General features: G+C 32.4%; 2 protein-coding genes across 5 annotated transcripts in view; one reads left to right on the top strand and one right to left on the bottom strand.

Moving 5' to 3' along the window:
- The window catches only part of LOC111617931 (neuropilin and tolloid-like protein 2), a 55,262-nt gene that overhangs the window by 16,429 nt on the left and 20,748 nt on the right, over positions 1-18,085 (bottom strand). For 3 of the 4 annotated variants that reach the window (XM_023359323.1, XM_023359314.1, XM_023359332.1), the window contains exons 2-4: positions 7,422-7,466; positions 3,453-3,614; positions 1,921-2,175 (exon numbers count right to left, since the gene is read on the bottom strand). In XM_023359323.1, coding sequence (XP_023215091.1) covers positions 1,921-2,175; positions 3,453-3,614; positions 7,422-7,466 — 462 coding nt within the window. The remainder of the gene's footprint in view (positions 1-1,920; positions 2,176-3,452; positions 3,615-7,421; positions 7,467-18,085) is intronic. The other variant, XM_023359341.1, reaches the window with a different exon arrangement.
- LOC111617949 (mitogen-activated protein kinase 13-like) lies at positions 14,545-15,851 on the top strand. The gene is made up of 2 exons (XM_023359352.1): positions 14,545-15,628; positions 15,713-15,851. The coding sequence occupies exons 1-2, from the start codon at positions 14,686-14,688 to the stop codon at positions 15,802-15,804; spliced, it is 1,035 nt and encodes a 344-aa protein (XP_023215120.1). The 5' UTR covers positions 14,545-14,685; the 3' UTR covers positions 15,805-15,851.

Raw genomic sequence — 18,085 nt, 5'->3', positions numbered from 1 at the left:
TTTCCTGACAACTGCAATGTTACCGACCGAGAATAATCCAGTAAAATCTGGCATGGTCTTCGAATTTATAGAATATTTTAATATATATTTTTGACACGTCATTCTTATAAAGAGAGAACAAAATTTTTCTATATATATATATATATATATTTATATATTTTTTTCTTTCTTTCCGGTATTTTTTTGGGGGAGATTTTACAGAAACATGGTAGGATTGGTAGGCCGAAATACTAATTGATATACGAAGATAATTTGATAGAAACTTCATCACAAGACAACTTTAGCACTTCTTTTGGATATTTATAGTTTATTACTGTGAGGTTTCGGTCCATTAAAGTGACAGAGAAGATTCTTTATTAAATAAAAGTCTCTTTTCTCGTCCGCTAATTGGGATAAAATCGGAAATTTCAAAAATTGAAGAGGAAAATATTGGAATTAATGACAAAAACTTCTTTTAATATAGGGAAAGTTTGATGTCGACTAGGAATTAGTATTCGTCTCTTGGAAATTAATCATATAAAACAGCTTTCTTGCTCGTCTAACACACTTTGGAATGCCGATTCGCTGTCCTTTAATCACATCAAAGTCTACCCCTCAACAAATTTATCGTGTTAAGAATTGATCAAAATGGATGTAAACCTCCCACTTTTACTTTAATATCTAATGGAAAATGCATCAAAATTTAGTTATTTAAACCCCAATAAATTACATTTATTTTTAAAATAAACCATATTGCCGTTTATTTATTTATTTTTTTCTGAATATTATAATTAAATTCTGCAGCAAGATCCTCCCGGATATATAACCCCGAAGCCGAGAGAATTTTAAGCGTTATAAATTTGCGGAGAGAGGGATGAGTTTAAAATTAGATCTTATAAATATGTGTTTAATAATCCCTCCGTAAGTTAACGATTGAAGAATTTTCAAACTTCATTTCCTCTGGAGGAGATAAGAAAGGAAAAACCTTTCCCCCCCCGAACGAAATGTAAGATGCTATAAGTTTCAGTGAAGCAAGCTTGTAAGAAGATAAGGTCCCACCTGACTGACGGTGCAATGAAAACCCAATTTGTTTAGGCAGGATTTTAAAAACGCAATCTCTCTCTTCATTAAATAAGCTTTGGTGGCTGTAAACTTTTTGATCAAATCTGATCAGTCTCCGTGGAAATTGCTACACCGTGTGATTACACTTCCTCCTCATCTGCATCCCGACTTCCTTAATTTTTTCCTCTTCCCGCCGGTTTATCTTTGACCTTCTTTTATATTCCTCTTCTTCTTCTTCTCTTACCTCCTCTCTATCTGATTTTGCTTTAAAATAATCAGAATATTTAAGGGAAAATATTCCCATCCTCTAATGGTTTCTTTCCATCGATGCTGTGTTGTTCGCACCCCGAGTGAAGGGTCCACTCTGAAAATTAGCATCGGACCATTAATTTAATTAAGAACGCGCGCGACTCGGATCCGGATAAAAAGGGGTGAGTACGAATGACGTCACCAATCAGATTATTTGGCAGCGGCACCGTCGGTCATTAACTTCTCAGCCACCAATAATTCGCTGCCGAAAATCAATGACGGTTCCTTCCAATTTCTAGTTTTCCGCCTATAATTACCGTTGTTTCTGCCAGGGGTGACGATCGATCGCCGATAGATAGCATTGTTTTAATTATGCCTTTCGGAAAAGCGTCAGGGGTATGGGCCAATCCGTCTGGCTTCTACTCCACTAAATAACTTTAAAAATAAGTTTGTTTTTTTCTTCGAGGGAGGCCCTCTTAATTATCTTCAATATCAAAGCGAAACCTAGTAAAGTTATGGATTTGTTGTGGTGCAGGACACACATACACGCAGCCGATTTTCGTTATTTCCGCAATGGAAATCGATAATTGTACGAGGAAAGGGTGGAAGAAAGATGAGAAGAGTTCTTACCTTCGATCCTTATGAATTGATAGACAGCTCTAAATCCCGAATACTCGATACTGTCGTCGGAAGAAAACTTGAGCCACAAATAACGGTCTGAAGAGGTGATGAAGTTAGGAAACTTGTCGCCACAAACTTTACGAATGACTTTAGAATATCCGTAAGGTCCATCTCTTACTTCTAAAGAATCATACTCGCAGGTGGGAGAGTCCTCCAAGTGGAAGTTATCTCGAAAGTCGATTTGTACGAAGTAACCAAAGGGAGCTGAAACACAAATATCCTTGGTTATAGCCTACGTCTTGCCTTATCTCTACGCTTGTTTTCTGTTTCTTGGCTCCTTTCCTCTTAAGAAAAGGGCCACGAAGTTACAATGAATCTTAAAAAAGGAGTAGGATAAGCATCTAAAAAGTAAAAGGAAGAGGAGTTAGCAGATGATGAGTAGGAACGAATATAAGTTAGCAATCAGAAAGGTAGAGCGAAAGGAAGAGGAATAAAACGGATAAAATGAAAGCTAAAGGATTAAACAGGATAGGAGTAAGCAGATAAGAAGTGAAAGAGAGAGAAGTGGACATAATCTATAGGAAATTAAAGAGACGGGATTAGTAGCTAGGATACGAAAAGGATAAAAGTAAAGAGTTGTAAGTGTAAATTCGAAGGGTGTGGAAGTAAACAGGAAAGGGATAAAGGATATAAAACTGGGAACAACACTAAAATAAATGAAGGAATAGGAGGAAAGTATACAAGAAACACAAGAATTTCTCATATTTTCCACTTAAAAACTATCTTAAATAAGCATCAGCATCATAGTTTAATGCAAAAGTTTAGTTACCGTTTGAAATTTGATCGATACTTTTTATCCGAATGGCGAAACAGAAAAATAACATTAGAACTTTTATTGCAGAACAATTACATGGCGAACGACTCTATTCCCAGTTCATTTATTTATTTTTTTTATTTTTTTGTTAAATAAATTCCATTAAGGGAAAGGGAACCATTTGTAGTTCTTTGGAGATTTACACCCGAGAGGACGTCCCTTCTTATGATAGAAAAGTTTCGACACTTTGACCTACTTCCGTTGTATTTGACTATTTCTATGAGTCGAATCTGGACAACTTTTTTTCCTCTGATGGAATAGTCATTAGTCGGAGGAATCACCGAACAAGGAATGTATCATTTATCATCTTGATGGATTCCTTGCCATGAAAATTCGTAAACCTGAAAAGACTTTTCACACACATCACACGCCAGAAATTGCCTTAGCCCAACACCATTTATAATTTGACTTAAACGTAATTTATAAGTTAATGACAACTTTTCTATCTCTTATAAAAAGAAAAATAATAATAAATTTATAAAGAAATTTAACAATTTATGACTCTTAATACTATTTTTATTATTATTTATTATTTAGAAGGGAATAACTATGTAACTGTTCGAGCTTCGTTAAAACTAGTAAAGTGATGCTGAGGAGGAGGATGGAGATGAAGATCCGTAAAGGGAGAAATACTGTAAAAATATATATATAAATGTATGATAATTACCTGTAATTTGACGCACACATTCTGTATTATTAGGGTAGTTATTCGGGTAGAGAGGTGAGTAAAACTCCATTTTTTCGGGATTTCCAACAGAAAAATTATGGCAGATGCGGGCTCTATCGGACTCATTCATTTCGTTTCCATGAAATCCCTGAATGTCTTTACCTGTATTAAAGTGTAATTTTTTTTAAAAATAATCTCCTTACATATTTTTTTCTTACAGATTCTAATTACTTCCTATTCAAATTACCAACTTTTCTTAACATCATTTAATCAGCTTAATGACTATATTGGCGCTATCTGATACACGATAAGGTTCGGCAAATAGTTTTAAATGCAACAGTCACCACCGAAAGTTAATTTAGTAAACTAATGGCCACACCCTTTACCCAATCTTGTAGAAAATTGTTTAGGATGATTCTGGCTAATGATTTATAACAGCAATAAGAACTATCGATTACACTTAAAGCGAAAAATCTAGACGTGTAAGCGGATATAAATCAACAATGGCTCGATATTTTGTAATTTGTTTTGATGAGATTTCTTGCTACAGAGTAATTGTTTTGATAGTTGGACACCTTGGCAATTATTCTTGCTTTGTTAATTATAGTTACTCTTTGATTACACCCGATGCGACTGTGAAGTAATTATACATACAGAAGACTCTATCGAGTTAAATCATCCCCTCCTTTGAGATTTAGCATCGTACCAAAGAGGCATTTTCCTATCTAACAGTATAATTTTCTAATGTTTACACATTGTTTCCATTTTTTTCCCCTCTTCCTCTCCTTCTTCCCCTTCAAAAATTCCTCTACATAACTTATTTTCATGCATAATTCATAAAATATTCCTCATATAATTTTCACTTTTTTACTTAAAAATTCCGACTATAAAAACTTTTAATGTCATTTATTTCAAAACTTCCTACCAGAGGTAACTACAGCGCATCCCGATCTCGACTTACAGTCGGTTTGTCTGTCTGTATGCTGCTTATTTCTCCATCATATACCCTTCACTCCTGTCGAGATGAGGGAGGTTTACATACGTGTAACGTAGTTAAGTGATACATTCCTCTTGGAAAAAAAATAATACCATTCTTCTCTCGATACAGTTAAAATATTTACTTTTCTGGCTATTCTCTTCCTTTCTACGTTACGTTAAAATTTTTATTGTCGATTCAAATTCTCTTGTATATTTAATGTATTTCTCTTGCTTCCATTTTAACACTTCTTATTCCAGATAATGGAAGAGATTCTAAGTTATAGTTCCTTTCAGTTCATTTTCTTTTCATAAATTGAGAGTTTTGGATGTGTAAAAGGGTCCATCTTTGATGAAAGAATTAAAAAATATATATAGTTCCTCCTCCTGTTCTTGATTGCGTGTATCTTTTATCCTGAGATGAGGTTGAAAGAAAGAATTTAACGTGTAACTAACAGAGGAAAAAAATGATGCGGATAAGATGTCTGATTGACTGTCAAATAAGAAATGTCACATGCTGAGAAACAGGACATCAATGGCAAAGAAACTTCAACTTATCGCAGAAAAATTCTTTATTTTTTACATTTTTTCATCGATTTTCTTTATAATCTTCGAATATTTTATATAATAATTATCACTAAATAAAAATATATATGTATGTATATTTTTAATAGCATCTTCTCCACTTTGTAGCTTTTTATTTCGTGATTTAATTACAAAATTAATGATTTTAGTGCTGTTTGCATAGAAAAATAAGAAAAAAATTGTAGTTAATGTGTCTCATTAATTATAATTTGTCTTGTTTTTTCGATTTTTTTTCTTTTTATAAAGATTTTATTCGTTTTCTAACTCAAAAGCGCGGTGCTAATTGTTAGGAAGTTATAGTTTAACGCAATTTGTAGACGTAAAGGAGGGATATTTCCGAATTTTTTTAGGGATATTTATAAATATTAAAGAGAGAAATAAATATCGAACGATATCAAAAACAATTGCAAGATGATGGTCGGGAAGGAATGCAAAGAATTTGATTGAAACTGTATGTTTACAGGGAATATATTGATTACATTTGTCTTCCCCAAACAGTATCAAAAGCATACGATCCTAAGAGATTTCCCACTTTTATTCCCTTTGTAAAAAACGTATTTACTTTTATTTTCCAATCTTTTACTTGTTTGCTTAATTCCACTTCTAACAGAAAAACATTTAATACGAAAGAAGTAAAGAATTATTGGAAATTAATAAGAAAAAAAAAAACATGGTAAAAGTCCCGACGGTGCACCAGAATCGTAGTAAAGAAACTGGAAACAAATTGAAAATCGTTAATACAGGATTAGGAATAACTATAAATCCTATTTGGGCTAGAGAGAAAGGAAGAGGGAAAGAATAACATTGACTCTGTGTTAGCAGAACAAATTGACCAATCGTTAAAACTTACAATGATTAGACTTCTTGGTTTCATGATTTTCGTCATATTTCCTCTTATCTTCCCTTTATGGTTTATTTTATTAACTCATCCTGAGCTTCTTCTAGTATCTATTCGCTTGCAAAAGTTGATATTCCTCAATTCACTTCCCGGATGCTTATTTTTTCTCATCCCTGATTCGCATCTTTGGATATAATCTATTCACTTTTATTTCTCTCGATTCTAATAAGTTTTCTGATATTTTTTGGTATATTTTTAGCGGTTTTTTTATATATTTTTCTGCAGTTACAGTAAATTTCTGTTCAGATATTTTTTTTTTTGGCTGAAAAATTCTCTCTTTTCTTTCGGATTCCGCCAATACTGCAAAAAATAGAATGTTTTTTTCTTCTTCCTCCAGTTTCTATGATTCGAGCAAAAATTCTTTTGCGTTCTTGCCTCTATTAGTTTCCATTCCGCTCGAATTTCTCTCTTCTATCATCTTTCTCTATGATAAAATATTAAATTTTTACAAGAGAAGATGCGTAATCATCATCCAAAGACTTCCATCTCGCTCTTCCAAAGAGAACAAGTCAGATGATACTTTTAGAAGAGAAAAAAATCGCCTTAATAAAAGGGAAAAGAAGTAAAATTATTTAATAAATATGTAAAAATATTTATAAAAGAGGAAATTTGATGCCCTGGAAGAATTTTCAGAAGATGTGAGGCGATGACTTCTCATTCTCAATTGAAGTAACAAAATCTGTTTACAGCATTAGAAACAGGTGGATTGATAAGTTTAAGAGGTTGATGCATCAAGGGAATTGTTAGACAAATAGTTAATGAAGGGAAATTTTAGTTCCGCCCGGAAGAGAAGAGAGAATGAAAGCAAAAACGTAGTTAGAAATTACAATTGAGAGAGAATGCATAGACAATAAAGGAGTGTGTGTATGTGCGTGTGTGTTGCCAAATTCTGTTATACGGCAGTTATTTGTGAGTGGCTTATTGAAGAAAAAGAGAAGAAATAAGAGAAAAGAAAACTTTGTGTGAGAGTTGGAGATTTATTATCAAATACATTTGAACAAGCCATTTGACAGTTTCTGCTACGGGTTTATTGCCTATAACTTTCATTCTTTTAGGAAGAGGAAGAGAAATCTTAACTATTCTTCTTGATGGAAACTTAGAAAGCATTATTCAGTTGAGGTATAAATCTAATTTACAGCCATTTCTGGAAAAATAAAATGTTTATCGCTGAATGCTATTAATTTATTAGGTTTCTAAAGATTAAAGGATGTGGGAAAAATCGTTTATAAACTATTATATATATATATATATCCTATAAATCCCATCCGGTTTGCGTAATATATTTCTAACAACTAATTGAAATGCTATTTTACAATTTATCTTAAGCTTCCCCTCGCGGCGTTAAAACTCAAAGGAGAAGTGGCATTTACAGGCGTTAGGCATCAATTTTAAGTTTCTCTCCCTCTACCAAATGAGTTTTACTCGAATATTTTCAACACAAACATAGTTGTTATCAATGTTTGTAGCAATCGAGAGTGTGTTTAAGTAATAAACGACAAAATTCTACTTACCAAAAGCCATCAGGCAGCAGTGGAGAAATACTACTGTGTTGAATGCTGAAATGAAAAGACAGAAATCAATATATAACTCTCCACTGTACAAGTTTTAATGTGGTTGTCGCCATGCTAACTTGCGGAACAATTGATTAAATTTATCCAAGAAAACTATACATCGAGAAAAATGAATATTTAAACCAACGAGCTCCTCATTATCATTTTAAATTCTCGCATTATAACTTTGCTTTCTCTAGACATTTATTTTGTTATAAACTTCATTTTCTCCTATTCTCTCGTTAAGTTAAATTAGAGAAACTGCTGCTAAAATATTTTATTGATTTAATTAACTCTTTTATTTTCTTTACTTACGTTTATAAAGTCTACTTTTATAACTCGTATCGTCTCCAGAAGGATTTTAGGAATTTAAACATTTATCAAGGGATTTTAAATATATCAGAACGTATTTCCTTAATTAATTTACTTAACTTATAAAGAAAATATCATTTAAAATCATTCGGAATTTTACAATTTTCATATTTAAACAGTTAAATAACAGCTCGAACAGCGGTTGAAATTTTAATGGATTCTAATAAATTTAATTACTTTAATGGTTTATATAAATTAAATTATGTAAATTTAATATATTTTTTTATATTTAATAAAGTTAAGAAAAGGATTTTCTATCTTAAAAAAAATAAAATAAACCGAACGGAACACTCTATTTTTCTACACCATTATCAAAAGCAATCATATCTTCTTTGCACTTTAAAGTGACAGAAGGATTGTTATAAGGACGACTCGTGTTGACATAAAGCAGCAAAAAAGAGACACAAGTAGTACAGAGACGTCGACACACTGATCTGTGTCACCTGAATGTATCAAGAAAAGGGACAGTTCTTCCTCTTTCAATCCTCTACAGACAACTGATATCAGCTCTCTCTGACACTCTCACTATAATTTGCGAAGGAATATATATATATACTTAAAAAATAAATTTATAATATTTTTAATCCATAAATATAACCAAATGAGGATTTACGTGAATATATATTTATTTATTTTTTAATATATATATGTTTTTTTCCTGGAGGAAACTTTTTAGAATTCAAAATAAAAGTATAGCTGGAGTAGCTTTTATCGATTTTTAGATTCGAAGACAGTATAAAAGACGTGAATATTTTGGTAATAAGGACGGCAATGTGCTTTTTTATTCAATATTTTATACGATAGTCAATGTATGATTCTGTTAAAAATGTTTTACAATCGTGTAAATTTGGAGAAAATAAGATTTTTTGTGGATTAGATGAGGCAAAAATCCTCTTTATACATTGTAAAGCTTTTTCCTATTTTATAAAGTCGTGGAAAAATGTGATTTTTTACAAATTGATTCTTTTTTTATTATTCAAATTTCCCAATAGAGAACGGACGAGGTTAAGTTCGGCCACGTCTCTTCGGGTGTTAAAGCAATAATAATAATTTAAAGGAAAAAAAACAATAATAATAATAATAATAATAAAAGATAATTAATGCGGAAAAAAGTGAGAAAACTGGAGACATTTCGAATATTTTCAAAGAGAAACTGTTGTTTTCTCTTGCAACATTTATTTTTCTCAGTCTAATGTCTAGTATAGACAAGACGTCATTCAACCGTGAAAAATATCCTGTCGCCAAAATTCTCCTCCTCCTCCTCCTCCTCCTCTTCCTCTTCTATTTTTTTATAGGGCAGACACATTGTAAAAATTTGGTAGTGCAGAGAAAGTGGAGAGTGTTTTGCTTTAAAGGAACAATTGCCATTTGGCGTCGTTTTGGTTGTTTTACGATTCCTTCGCGTTACATCTGCCTCATTTCAACCGGACCAAAATTGAATATTTTTCTTTCTTTCCGTCCCTTTATAGCACTGTCGATAGGAGGAATTCCACGTTGCCACATTCTATTATCCTAATTGGCTTACAGACGTGGATTTTAGACTGTTTCTCAATGACTTTTTACCTGTAGGGAACTATTTCTCTAATCTGTTTTTAGATAGGAAAAAAAAAAAAACAATTATTATCGTCTCCTCCTCCACCTGTAGTGGGAATAGTCTGAATAGCTTCAACCTGTAGATCCGTCTTCTATGAAGAAAATCCTTCCCATAACTTCTGAATTCTCCTATAATTCTGTCTATTCTTATAGAAAAATAAATTATCCCCCTATAGGGGAGGAAAATAGTTTCGAATTTAATATCCACATATAAAAAAATCTACTCTGAGCTGAAGGAAACGATGGATACGTAGATAATAGTTTCTTTAAAAAAACGTCCCTATCTGTAAAGAAAGAATAGAAGAAACAGTCTAGAAGCTCTCTATTATAACAGTAGAAGGCTTCTAACTGTATAAAAACTATCTTTTTTTCATTCTCCATTATAGAAAAAGTCATTTTATCGCCCCTGTTTATAAGTAAAACTGTGTAGTAGACTCCTACTTATAAGGAAAATAACGTAGATACATCAATGGATACCTACAATTTCTATTATAATAAGGAAAGGGAATCCCTAATTATAAGGAAAATGAGGTGGAATGTGATCTAGTGTTAAAGAAAACAAGATAACGAATACCTGTAGCTATACCTGAGGAAGAATTATCTTTATTTTTCCATTGTATTGGTTTTAATTACATTATCCGAATTGAAGTTAGAAATTTATTCCTCTTCTCGGGTAGATAAAGAGATTGGTACAAACTAGGCGTAATTGCTCGCTGAGATGTTAGGACACAGGGTTTAATTAAAACTGCCGTTAAAGAGAGTACACGGTGAATTAGGTTGGATAATACCAGTATCTATCACGCAGTGGCAGTCACGTGGTAGGACGAGAAGAAAACTTCTACCACTTTAATCTGAGAAATGAAGTTGAAATAATGAGAATTAAAGGAACTGTTGACGAGCGAGGAATTCGGATATTTAGGGATAAAACTGTTGTAAGAATTTCTGAGTAATGACTCGGATTCCAGACACTTAAGTTTGAATAAGTTTGCTGTAAAAGTCTTTAAGAAATAAACAATTCAAACTCACTCTTATTGATTTTTTTTTTATTTGTTAGACGAGGATCTTCTATATATAATTCTCTTTTTTTGTATATAAAAAGGCGAGTTTTATGCAAGCGCTAATGTACTTCAACTTTGGATTATCTAGTTATCGACTAATTAGTCATTAGAGATGTTTTTACTCCCTTCTCAATTTCGCTCGACTTTATTTTATATGAATCATTAATCCTTTGAGCTTAAAATTTTCTCTAGTCGTTGTCATCAAAATATCAAATGGATAATTGCTGAAGGATTTAAAAAATTAATTTTTGCCAAGAAAATCGATTTGGAGTATTCTAAATGAAGGAAATTTAATTAGCATCTCGGAGAAACTCGATTTTTAAAGCGCATTCCTAAATTATGTTATTAATGTAAGATTTTTTTTTTTGTATAAAATCTATCATTGTAAAATGGATTCTTACTTCACATCTACAAGATTTTGTGGGTGAAAATCCTTAATTTATCAGTAAAAATCCCGATTTATCCCCGTTATCCTTTAAGGAAGTGATTGTTGGAAAGACGTTTATGCTTTACAATTTTTGACGAAATCATCTTTACGAACGTTTTATTGGTTCTATTTTAGGGTAAGAAAATTCACTCCACGTAGAATAACTATGAATAACAAGCGTATAACAAAACACAAGCCAAAGTAGCCTACAGTATTGGCCATATTCTTGGTCTTATCGCCTTTTCGGTCGTTTGCGGAACAAAGGACACAATTTCTCTAACATGGAGATAAATGGATTTCAATCTATCATAGTCAAACAACTAACTAGAATCTTTAGTTTGAGAATAAAGGTCGCATTGCCAAGTCACCGTATCGTCCCGAATGTTTCCTATTGATCAACACGCATCGGGTCATTACTGACCACTTTTTCGGGGTCACATTCGCCCAAATGGTTAATTAATAAACCCTAGAAGGGATGCAGAAAATCCCCAAATCTTCAGGGAATCTTAATAGGAAAAGATGCTGAAGAGGATTGATGAATGTTATTGAATTTAAACTAGTGGATGGATGGAAGGCGACACATCATTTACTGTTGACAGGAGGGAGAGAAAAAAAAAACGAGGAAAAATATCAATCAGTCAGGGAAGTAAGTAGGCAGTGTATCAAGCAGTTTCGATTGGCAGACCACAAATAAGAAGGCGAGTAGATAAACACAAACAGTGACATCTGTAATAACACTGTCGCCAGCTATTACTTCACGTGTCAGACCGAGAAACCATTACACAGAACATCATTAATCGACTTATTAAGGCCATCATGAGATAAGCAACACTCATTATTATACTTAATATCTTTACACAAGGGAGAGAATGCGATGAATGACTCACGTCATTTCCACCAATACACTTCATTTTTATCAATGCCAAAAAAATAGAGAAGGGGGCGAAAAACTTAATTCAAAAATTCCCCCTCCGGAGAATATTTTTATAAATTGGTCGAAGATTTAACAAATATATAAGCATCTCGTTCGGAAATTTAGGGTAAAAAACCAAAAAAAAGTGTTGTATCCTTGAAAAATCCCCTTTTTTCCCGCCCCTACACGATTTTTTCCCTTCTTCTCCTAGGAGATAGTATCTAATGTCCTTAAGTCTATTTTTTAAGTTTGCTTCTGATCGTCAAATTGCCCGTAAAACAATATTAAATCCCTTCTATCTACTAAAGCATGTAGAACTACCATAATTGAAGTCAGGATTGTTCGATACACTTGGCTATGTATCTTGCATTCTCCCTACGGAATTGAAAACAGGATAAGTTGAATTGATATAGGGAAAAAATGAACGAAAGAAACGGGAGGGGAGGCAAATAAATTTGATTTCGAATATGATTCATTTTTTTTCTTCTTCTTCCTTCTTTTTTTTCAATTAATTTCCTTCCTATTTTTAACTGGTATAAGACAATTATTTGGATAATTAGTAGTGTAATTGCCTATAAATTGTCGTAAGAGTTTGGGTTTTTTGAATCAGAAATCGATGGAAACGAGGGAAATTTCCTTGTTTTTATTCGTTTATTAGGTTAAATATTATGTTAATTATAATTGTAATTGAATCTATTTATCGTAGGATTCTTAAACGGTAGTTAAAAAAATCTCTCCTCTAATCTTTTTATTGATTTCTTAAGTTAATTATTAGGTTAATTAGATGCAATTATGCATCTAATTAACCTGATAGTCAGTGTTTTTGAGTTAAGAAAACGAGGAGAAAATATAAAGGAAGCGATTCTCTAAATATTCCTCCATCTCCCAGGCCAACTATTGTGATAATTGCTCCCGTTTATCCTAAATTTCAACAAATATCTGTTAAGGGAGTTAAGAAACGAGAGAAACTTCCACATCTTCGTCTAACTATCAGGGCGATTAGAGTTATAATTGCATTTATAAACCGAGAAAATTAAATAAATTTAATTGTAAACGGCATCCAATCTCCAGCATCTTTACGATTATCGCGGGAATTTAAAAGTTTTCATGCAAATTATGATCAAAATCTCCGAGAAAAAATAATTAAACGGCAAGATTTAATCGAATCTATATTCTAAATAATGTAAATTTAACGATTAGCATTTAAAAAGGAATTCAAAAAGAAGCTTTTAATCCGAATCTATTAATTTGTTTAGACTATTTAAACAAGTTAAAACAATGAGTGAGTTTAGAAAAAAAAAGAAAGAAGAGGAGGAGGAAGGAGGAGGATGGAGAGCGAAATGGAGACGTCGGTTTAGAAGAGAATAAATCTGTTGGTGAGGTGGTTGAGGAAATAGAAGAAGCAAACCATTAAGGTTAATTCATTGTTTTATTTGCTCATTGATTTTCTCGGATGGATAAACGAGTTGTATCGATTGATTAATTGATTACTTTGTTAGAGTTCGATTGCGAGTTGTGATTTCCTATCGTTAAGAGACTTTCCTCCTGTAGAAAAGTGCACAGTAAGTTATTATTTAATTTTATTTGGATTAGAAGAAAGAATTCGACATATGCACGGGGGTGGGGAATAAATTCCAATTCGGAATAACAGGAAAAAAAGCCACCAAATAAACCAACCATTATGTTTAATCGAGCGACAAAGCTTAAGTTTTCTTTCGAGTCCGAAAAAGTTTTCATCATTTCTGTTCTGTTAAAGGAAACGGCAAAGTTCTCGTGGCATTTTTTCCCCTTTTATATCTTAAAGAATGACGTCACTAATCGATACCCCTCCTTTATTGCCTGTCATTATTTATCGTTGTTATCCTCTTAGGTTATTACCATACCTCGCAAGGGAAAAGAACATCATCTTCTAGTGTTTTCGGATGGCAATACAATTAAAAACAATAAAAAAAAATTGTTCAAAATTAAATATTTTATCCTCCGAGCATCCCACTAGTCTTTAAGTCTCCATACTTTACTGAACAGAGGGATGAAAGCCGGATAGATATTTTTCCAGATTTAAACGGAATTATTATATGTAAAAAAATGGATAAAATTATTTATTTAAATTGTTATAAAGATTATTATACAGGACAAATAGAATTAAATCGATAAATTAAACAATTTCTTTTATAATTTTCCAGATAGACAGAGCATCTTATCTGAGGTTGGAGTATCTAACAGATGTTAAATTAAACAAACCGCCCACCAAACTAAGCCATCAAAGAATAAAATGTAGAACTGTACTTACAAGCATTGTGTGGGACGTTTATGTACTTTTTCTAGCTTTACTGCCTTTGAGAAAAGGAAGAAAGAAGAGGAAGAAACATTCTAGACTTGTATCTGTCTCCAACTTCCCCTTACATAAACTAGCATTGTATAAACAGAAACGGATTCAGAAGTATATATTTGATGGGAAGTGCATCAATATGGATTGACTTTTTCCCCGCTTGGACCCGGAATTTACACTATTAGAAAAGAAACACGCCGTTTCTCGTGGTGTAGAGATGGTGGAGAAAAAAAAAAGAAGCCACCGCTTCATCCCCCAAACTCTCGGTATATAACGAAGAATTGAATGCGGCAGGATCGAACAAACATCAATCATTTGTCGAAATTTTATTTAAAAATCTTATAAAAAAAATATCACACACACTTAATTCTACGTCAAAAATTACATCATCCGGACGAGATTCAAATATTTCCCTACGTGGAAATACGCAAGAAAGTGGCGAAGATATTGTTGGAGAAATTAAATTGTCGTCACTAACAATGAAATAAATTGAAAATTTGCGAATTTTTCTTATAACTTCCGGAGAAAATATCATGTTAAAAAAGTTAGAATTAGCGCAACTCAAGGAGGAGTACGAATTATCATACATCTCCAAAATCAATAACGGTTACAGATCAGAAGTATACAGCATGTGGGATTATAGGAGACAGCATGCGATTGCTGTGAAGATACCAAATTCACCAGGAGACGAGGTTCCTGCTGATTATTGGTCACACATTCATCATTCGAACGTTATACCCTTATACGAAATAGCTGAATTGAAGGATGGAAAGACTGCTTACGTCATGCCACTCTATGATACCACATTGGAAAAGGAAGTCATGTCGCGTAATTTCCCACGTAATTCTCTAAGTTTTGCATTGGCCAAGAAGTGGATTTACGAAAGTTTATGCGGATTGGCAGAAATACATTCTCAGGGTTTGTGCCACTTAAATTTAAGACCGGAAAATATCGTTTTAACTCTCGGAAAATCGGCCAGATTGGGTGGTTTATCCATGATGAGGAAGGACGATGAGGATGCTACAACTAAGCTCATGATAAGCCCATTGTATGCCCCTCCAGAATTTTGGGATAAAAGTGAAACGACGGGAGTACAATTAGATCTTTGGGCTTTTGGGATCGTTATTTTAGAAACGTTAATTGGGAGAACATTTCGTAGAAAGTTGTTTTCTAAGTCGGACATCATTAACCGTGGCATCAATGGATACAGAATATGGAACGATCACGTTCGGCCATTTCTGAAAAAAATAAGACATAAAAATTATTTTAAAACTCTTTTAAAGAAAGCTCATCCCGTTGCTTCTCTTATAAACAGTGAAGTAGAATCTGCGTGGAAATTTGTACATTATTTTCTAAGGGATGATCCAAGTCGGAGACTGAAGGCTACTACAGTTTTAACAGATGAATTCCTGTGGCCTTTTAATAATCAGGAATTACACGGCGATGGACAACTTCGCCTTTCGATTTCTTTAGAAAGTAAGCCTAATTATCACTTAGAAAACGTTAAATTTTATAGGATTTTTTAAGGTTTAATTAATTAATAAGCCGTTGAACATACAGGTCTCGCCTCTCGTCGTCTAATCTCTGATGAAATTCGTTACACCAGGAGCGACAGTAAAGTTAAATTCAGCAAAAGAAGACAATTTAATTAATTTGTAACGTCGATTTTAATAAATTTTCTTTAATTTCTGTTCGAATACACGCGTAAATTTTTAATTTTTAGATGAATTTCGATCTTTAACAAGCAAAAAAGAATCGATGTATGCATTCATAAAGGCATAAATTATCCAAATGCGTGAGTTAGATCATTCGATTCTTTGTATGTAAGACCATAAAAATCTTTAACTTGTTTCATTTGGGGGATTATTTGGATTGTTTCTGTTCACGGGTATCGAACTAATGACGACACACAACCGCAGTTATGAAAGGAATTGGACCATGTGGTGATAGAGTTATTGTCATTGTTCAAACATGTATGAAGAGAACTAACAGCTGATATATTTATGTGATTATGAGAAATAAAATAAATCAAAGAAAGGATGCTGCCCATTCAAATAATCATCTTTTATCCTCTGCTCCCGGGATGCGGAAGAAAGTAAACTTTCTAGCTCCTTTTCCAAATGATTTTTATGATATAAAGATGAAGGCGAGGAATAATATTATTATTATAGAAACAGTAAAGAATGCATCTATAAATAGTATAAAATAAATAAATTACAAGAAATAGATCATCCCCTCGAGCTTTGTGGAGAAAAATTCGAATAAAGATTTGATTAGAAGAGTTAAAAATAACTTTATAAATAGTTATTCTTCTGTGTAAAATACCTTTAAAATATAATAAATGGCAGCTAAAGGCTATATTTTTGTATAACTGAAGCTAATTTCTCCTTTAAAAAAGGAAAATTAAAGCCACACAAAGGAGAGTTTTAGAGACGAAATATCAACTGAAATTTCTAAAATAGCATCAAAATTTATTGTTTATCCATTCGAAACGTTGGAAAAATATTTTATAAATATTTTATTTTCATAAAAGATATATCTAAAAGCATTGTAAACATTATATTCAACTGTATACTGTAAAATGTCTTCGACCTTTATCCAATGCACGAACATACGAAGATTTAAAGTCAACTTTGCGACAGAATTCATTTTTAGTTTGTTCAGTCGACAGCAAAACTCTTGGATTTGGTGGAAACGTTTGCTTTCCACCTGGAAACAGAAACAAATTCTTACTCAACCTCCAACAATCCTTCGCATCTTCCGCATCTTCCGAACTCTTTACGTGTAAATCTGATGGTCAAGGACGCTTTTTTCCATCATTTTGGCTCTGTAGAAAGATATCTAATGCTTTCTAGAATAAAATATATAAAAAATAAACATCCTATTCCATAAAAATTTAAAGAAATATGCAAATTTATTAGATTTGAATATGGAGAAAAACAGTTTACAAAAATGCAATTTATATATTTGGGATTTTCTCGATGGATATTTCGAATCGATAACGAAAATGAGACGAGAAAAATTCGATATTTGAAACTAATTTTTATTTATTTATTTATTTATTTTTCCTGAACGAAACGGCAAGAATGATAAGAATAATATCGAAATTTTCCAACGCGACGTTCGCAACGTTCGCGTGATTATTCAATATGGCGTCGTTACTGATGTAGATTAAGTCTTTATTAAATCAAAAATTCGTGATTTATTTTTCGCACTTAATTAAATATTATTTTAAATTAAAATTTAGGTCATTTATTATTTTTTTTTGCATTTTGCCATTTAAAATAATAAATATTTGCTTATTTTATAGGAGGATAGATTTGGAAGATAAGGATCAGATTTGGAAAAAATACATGTATTATATATTAACAAAAGTCGAAGATTGGCAAATTATCACAACTGGAAAATATCCAAAAACTATTAAATACAAAAGGGCAAGAGGAATATACAAATTTTCTTGTCACTAAACTCCGCCCAATATCACCATAATCCCTTATTTTACAAGCGAAAACCCAAAAATTCTCAATAATTGGAGAGGATCCAAACAGAAAACAAATTGAATATATATCGAATTTTACATGAGCAATTTAGTAAAAATTTAAGCAGTAAACTGGTTAACAGACACATGGAAACTAATTTAAACTTAGAGTGACTAATATTTGCGCTCGTTAGTTCAAAAGATTTGAAAAATGGCAGAATTACAGAAAGGTTTTCCATCCTGCTATTAGTCTGAGTATTGCCTTCATGTATGCCGCATATTTAGGTGTGAGAAGTACAGTAGGACTCCAGTGAGACTTGTAATTTCATCAATGTTTGTCATAAAAGCTGCTATAAACCTACTCTCCCGCGGAAAAAACTTCGAAAAATCTTTTAGTATTTTTAGCTGTAGGCATATTCTATATATTTATTAGTTATTTTTATTATATACCTTCA

This window comes from Centruroides sculpturatus, unplaced genomic scaffold (assembly GCF_000671375.1).
Source record: "Centruroides sculpturatus isolate CEXI.00-Female unplaced genomic scaffold, Cexi_2.0 scaffold103, whole genome shotgun sequence".
Lineage (NCBI taxonomy): Eukaryota > Metazoa > Arthropoda > Arachnida > Scorpiones > Buthidae > Centruroides > Centruroides sculpturatus.
Note: the sequence above shows the minus strand (reverse complement) of the source record. Positions and strands in the feature narration are given on the sequence as shown.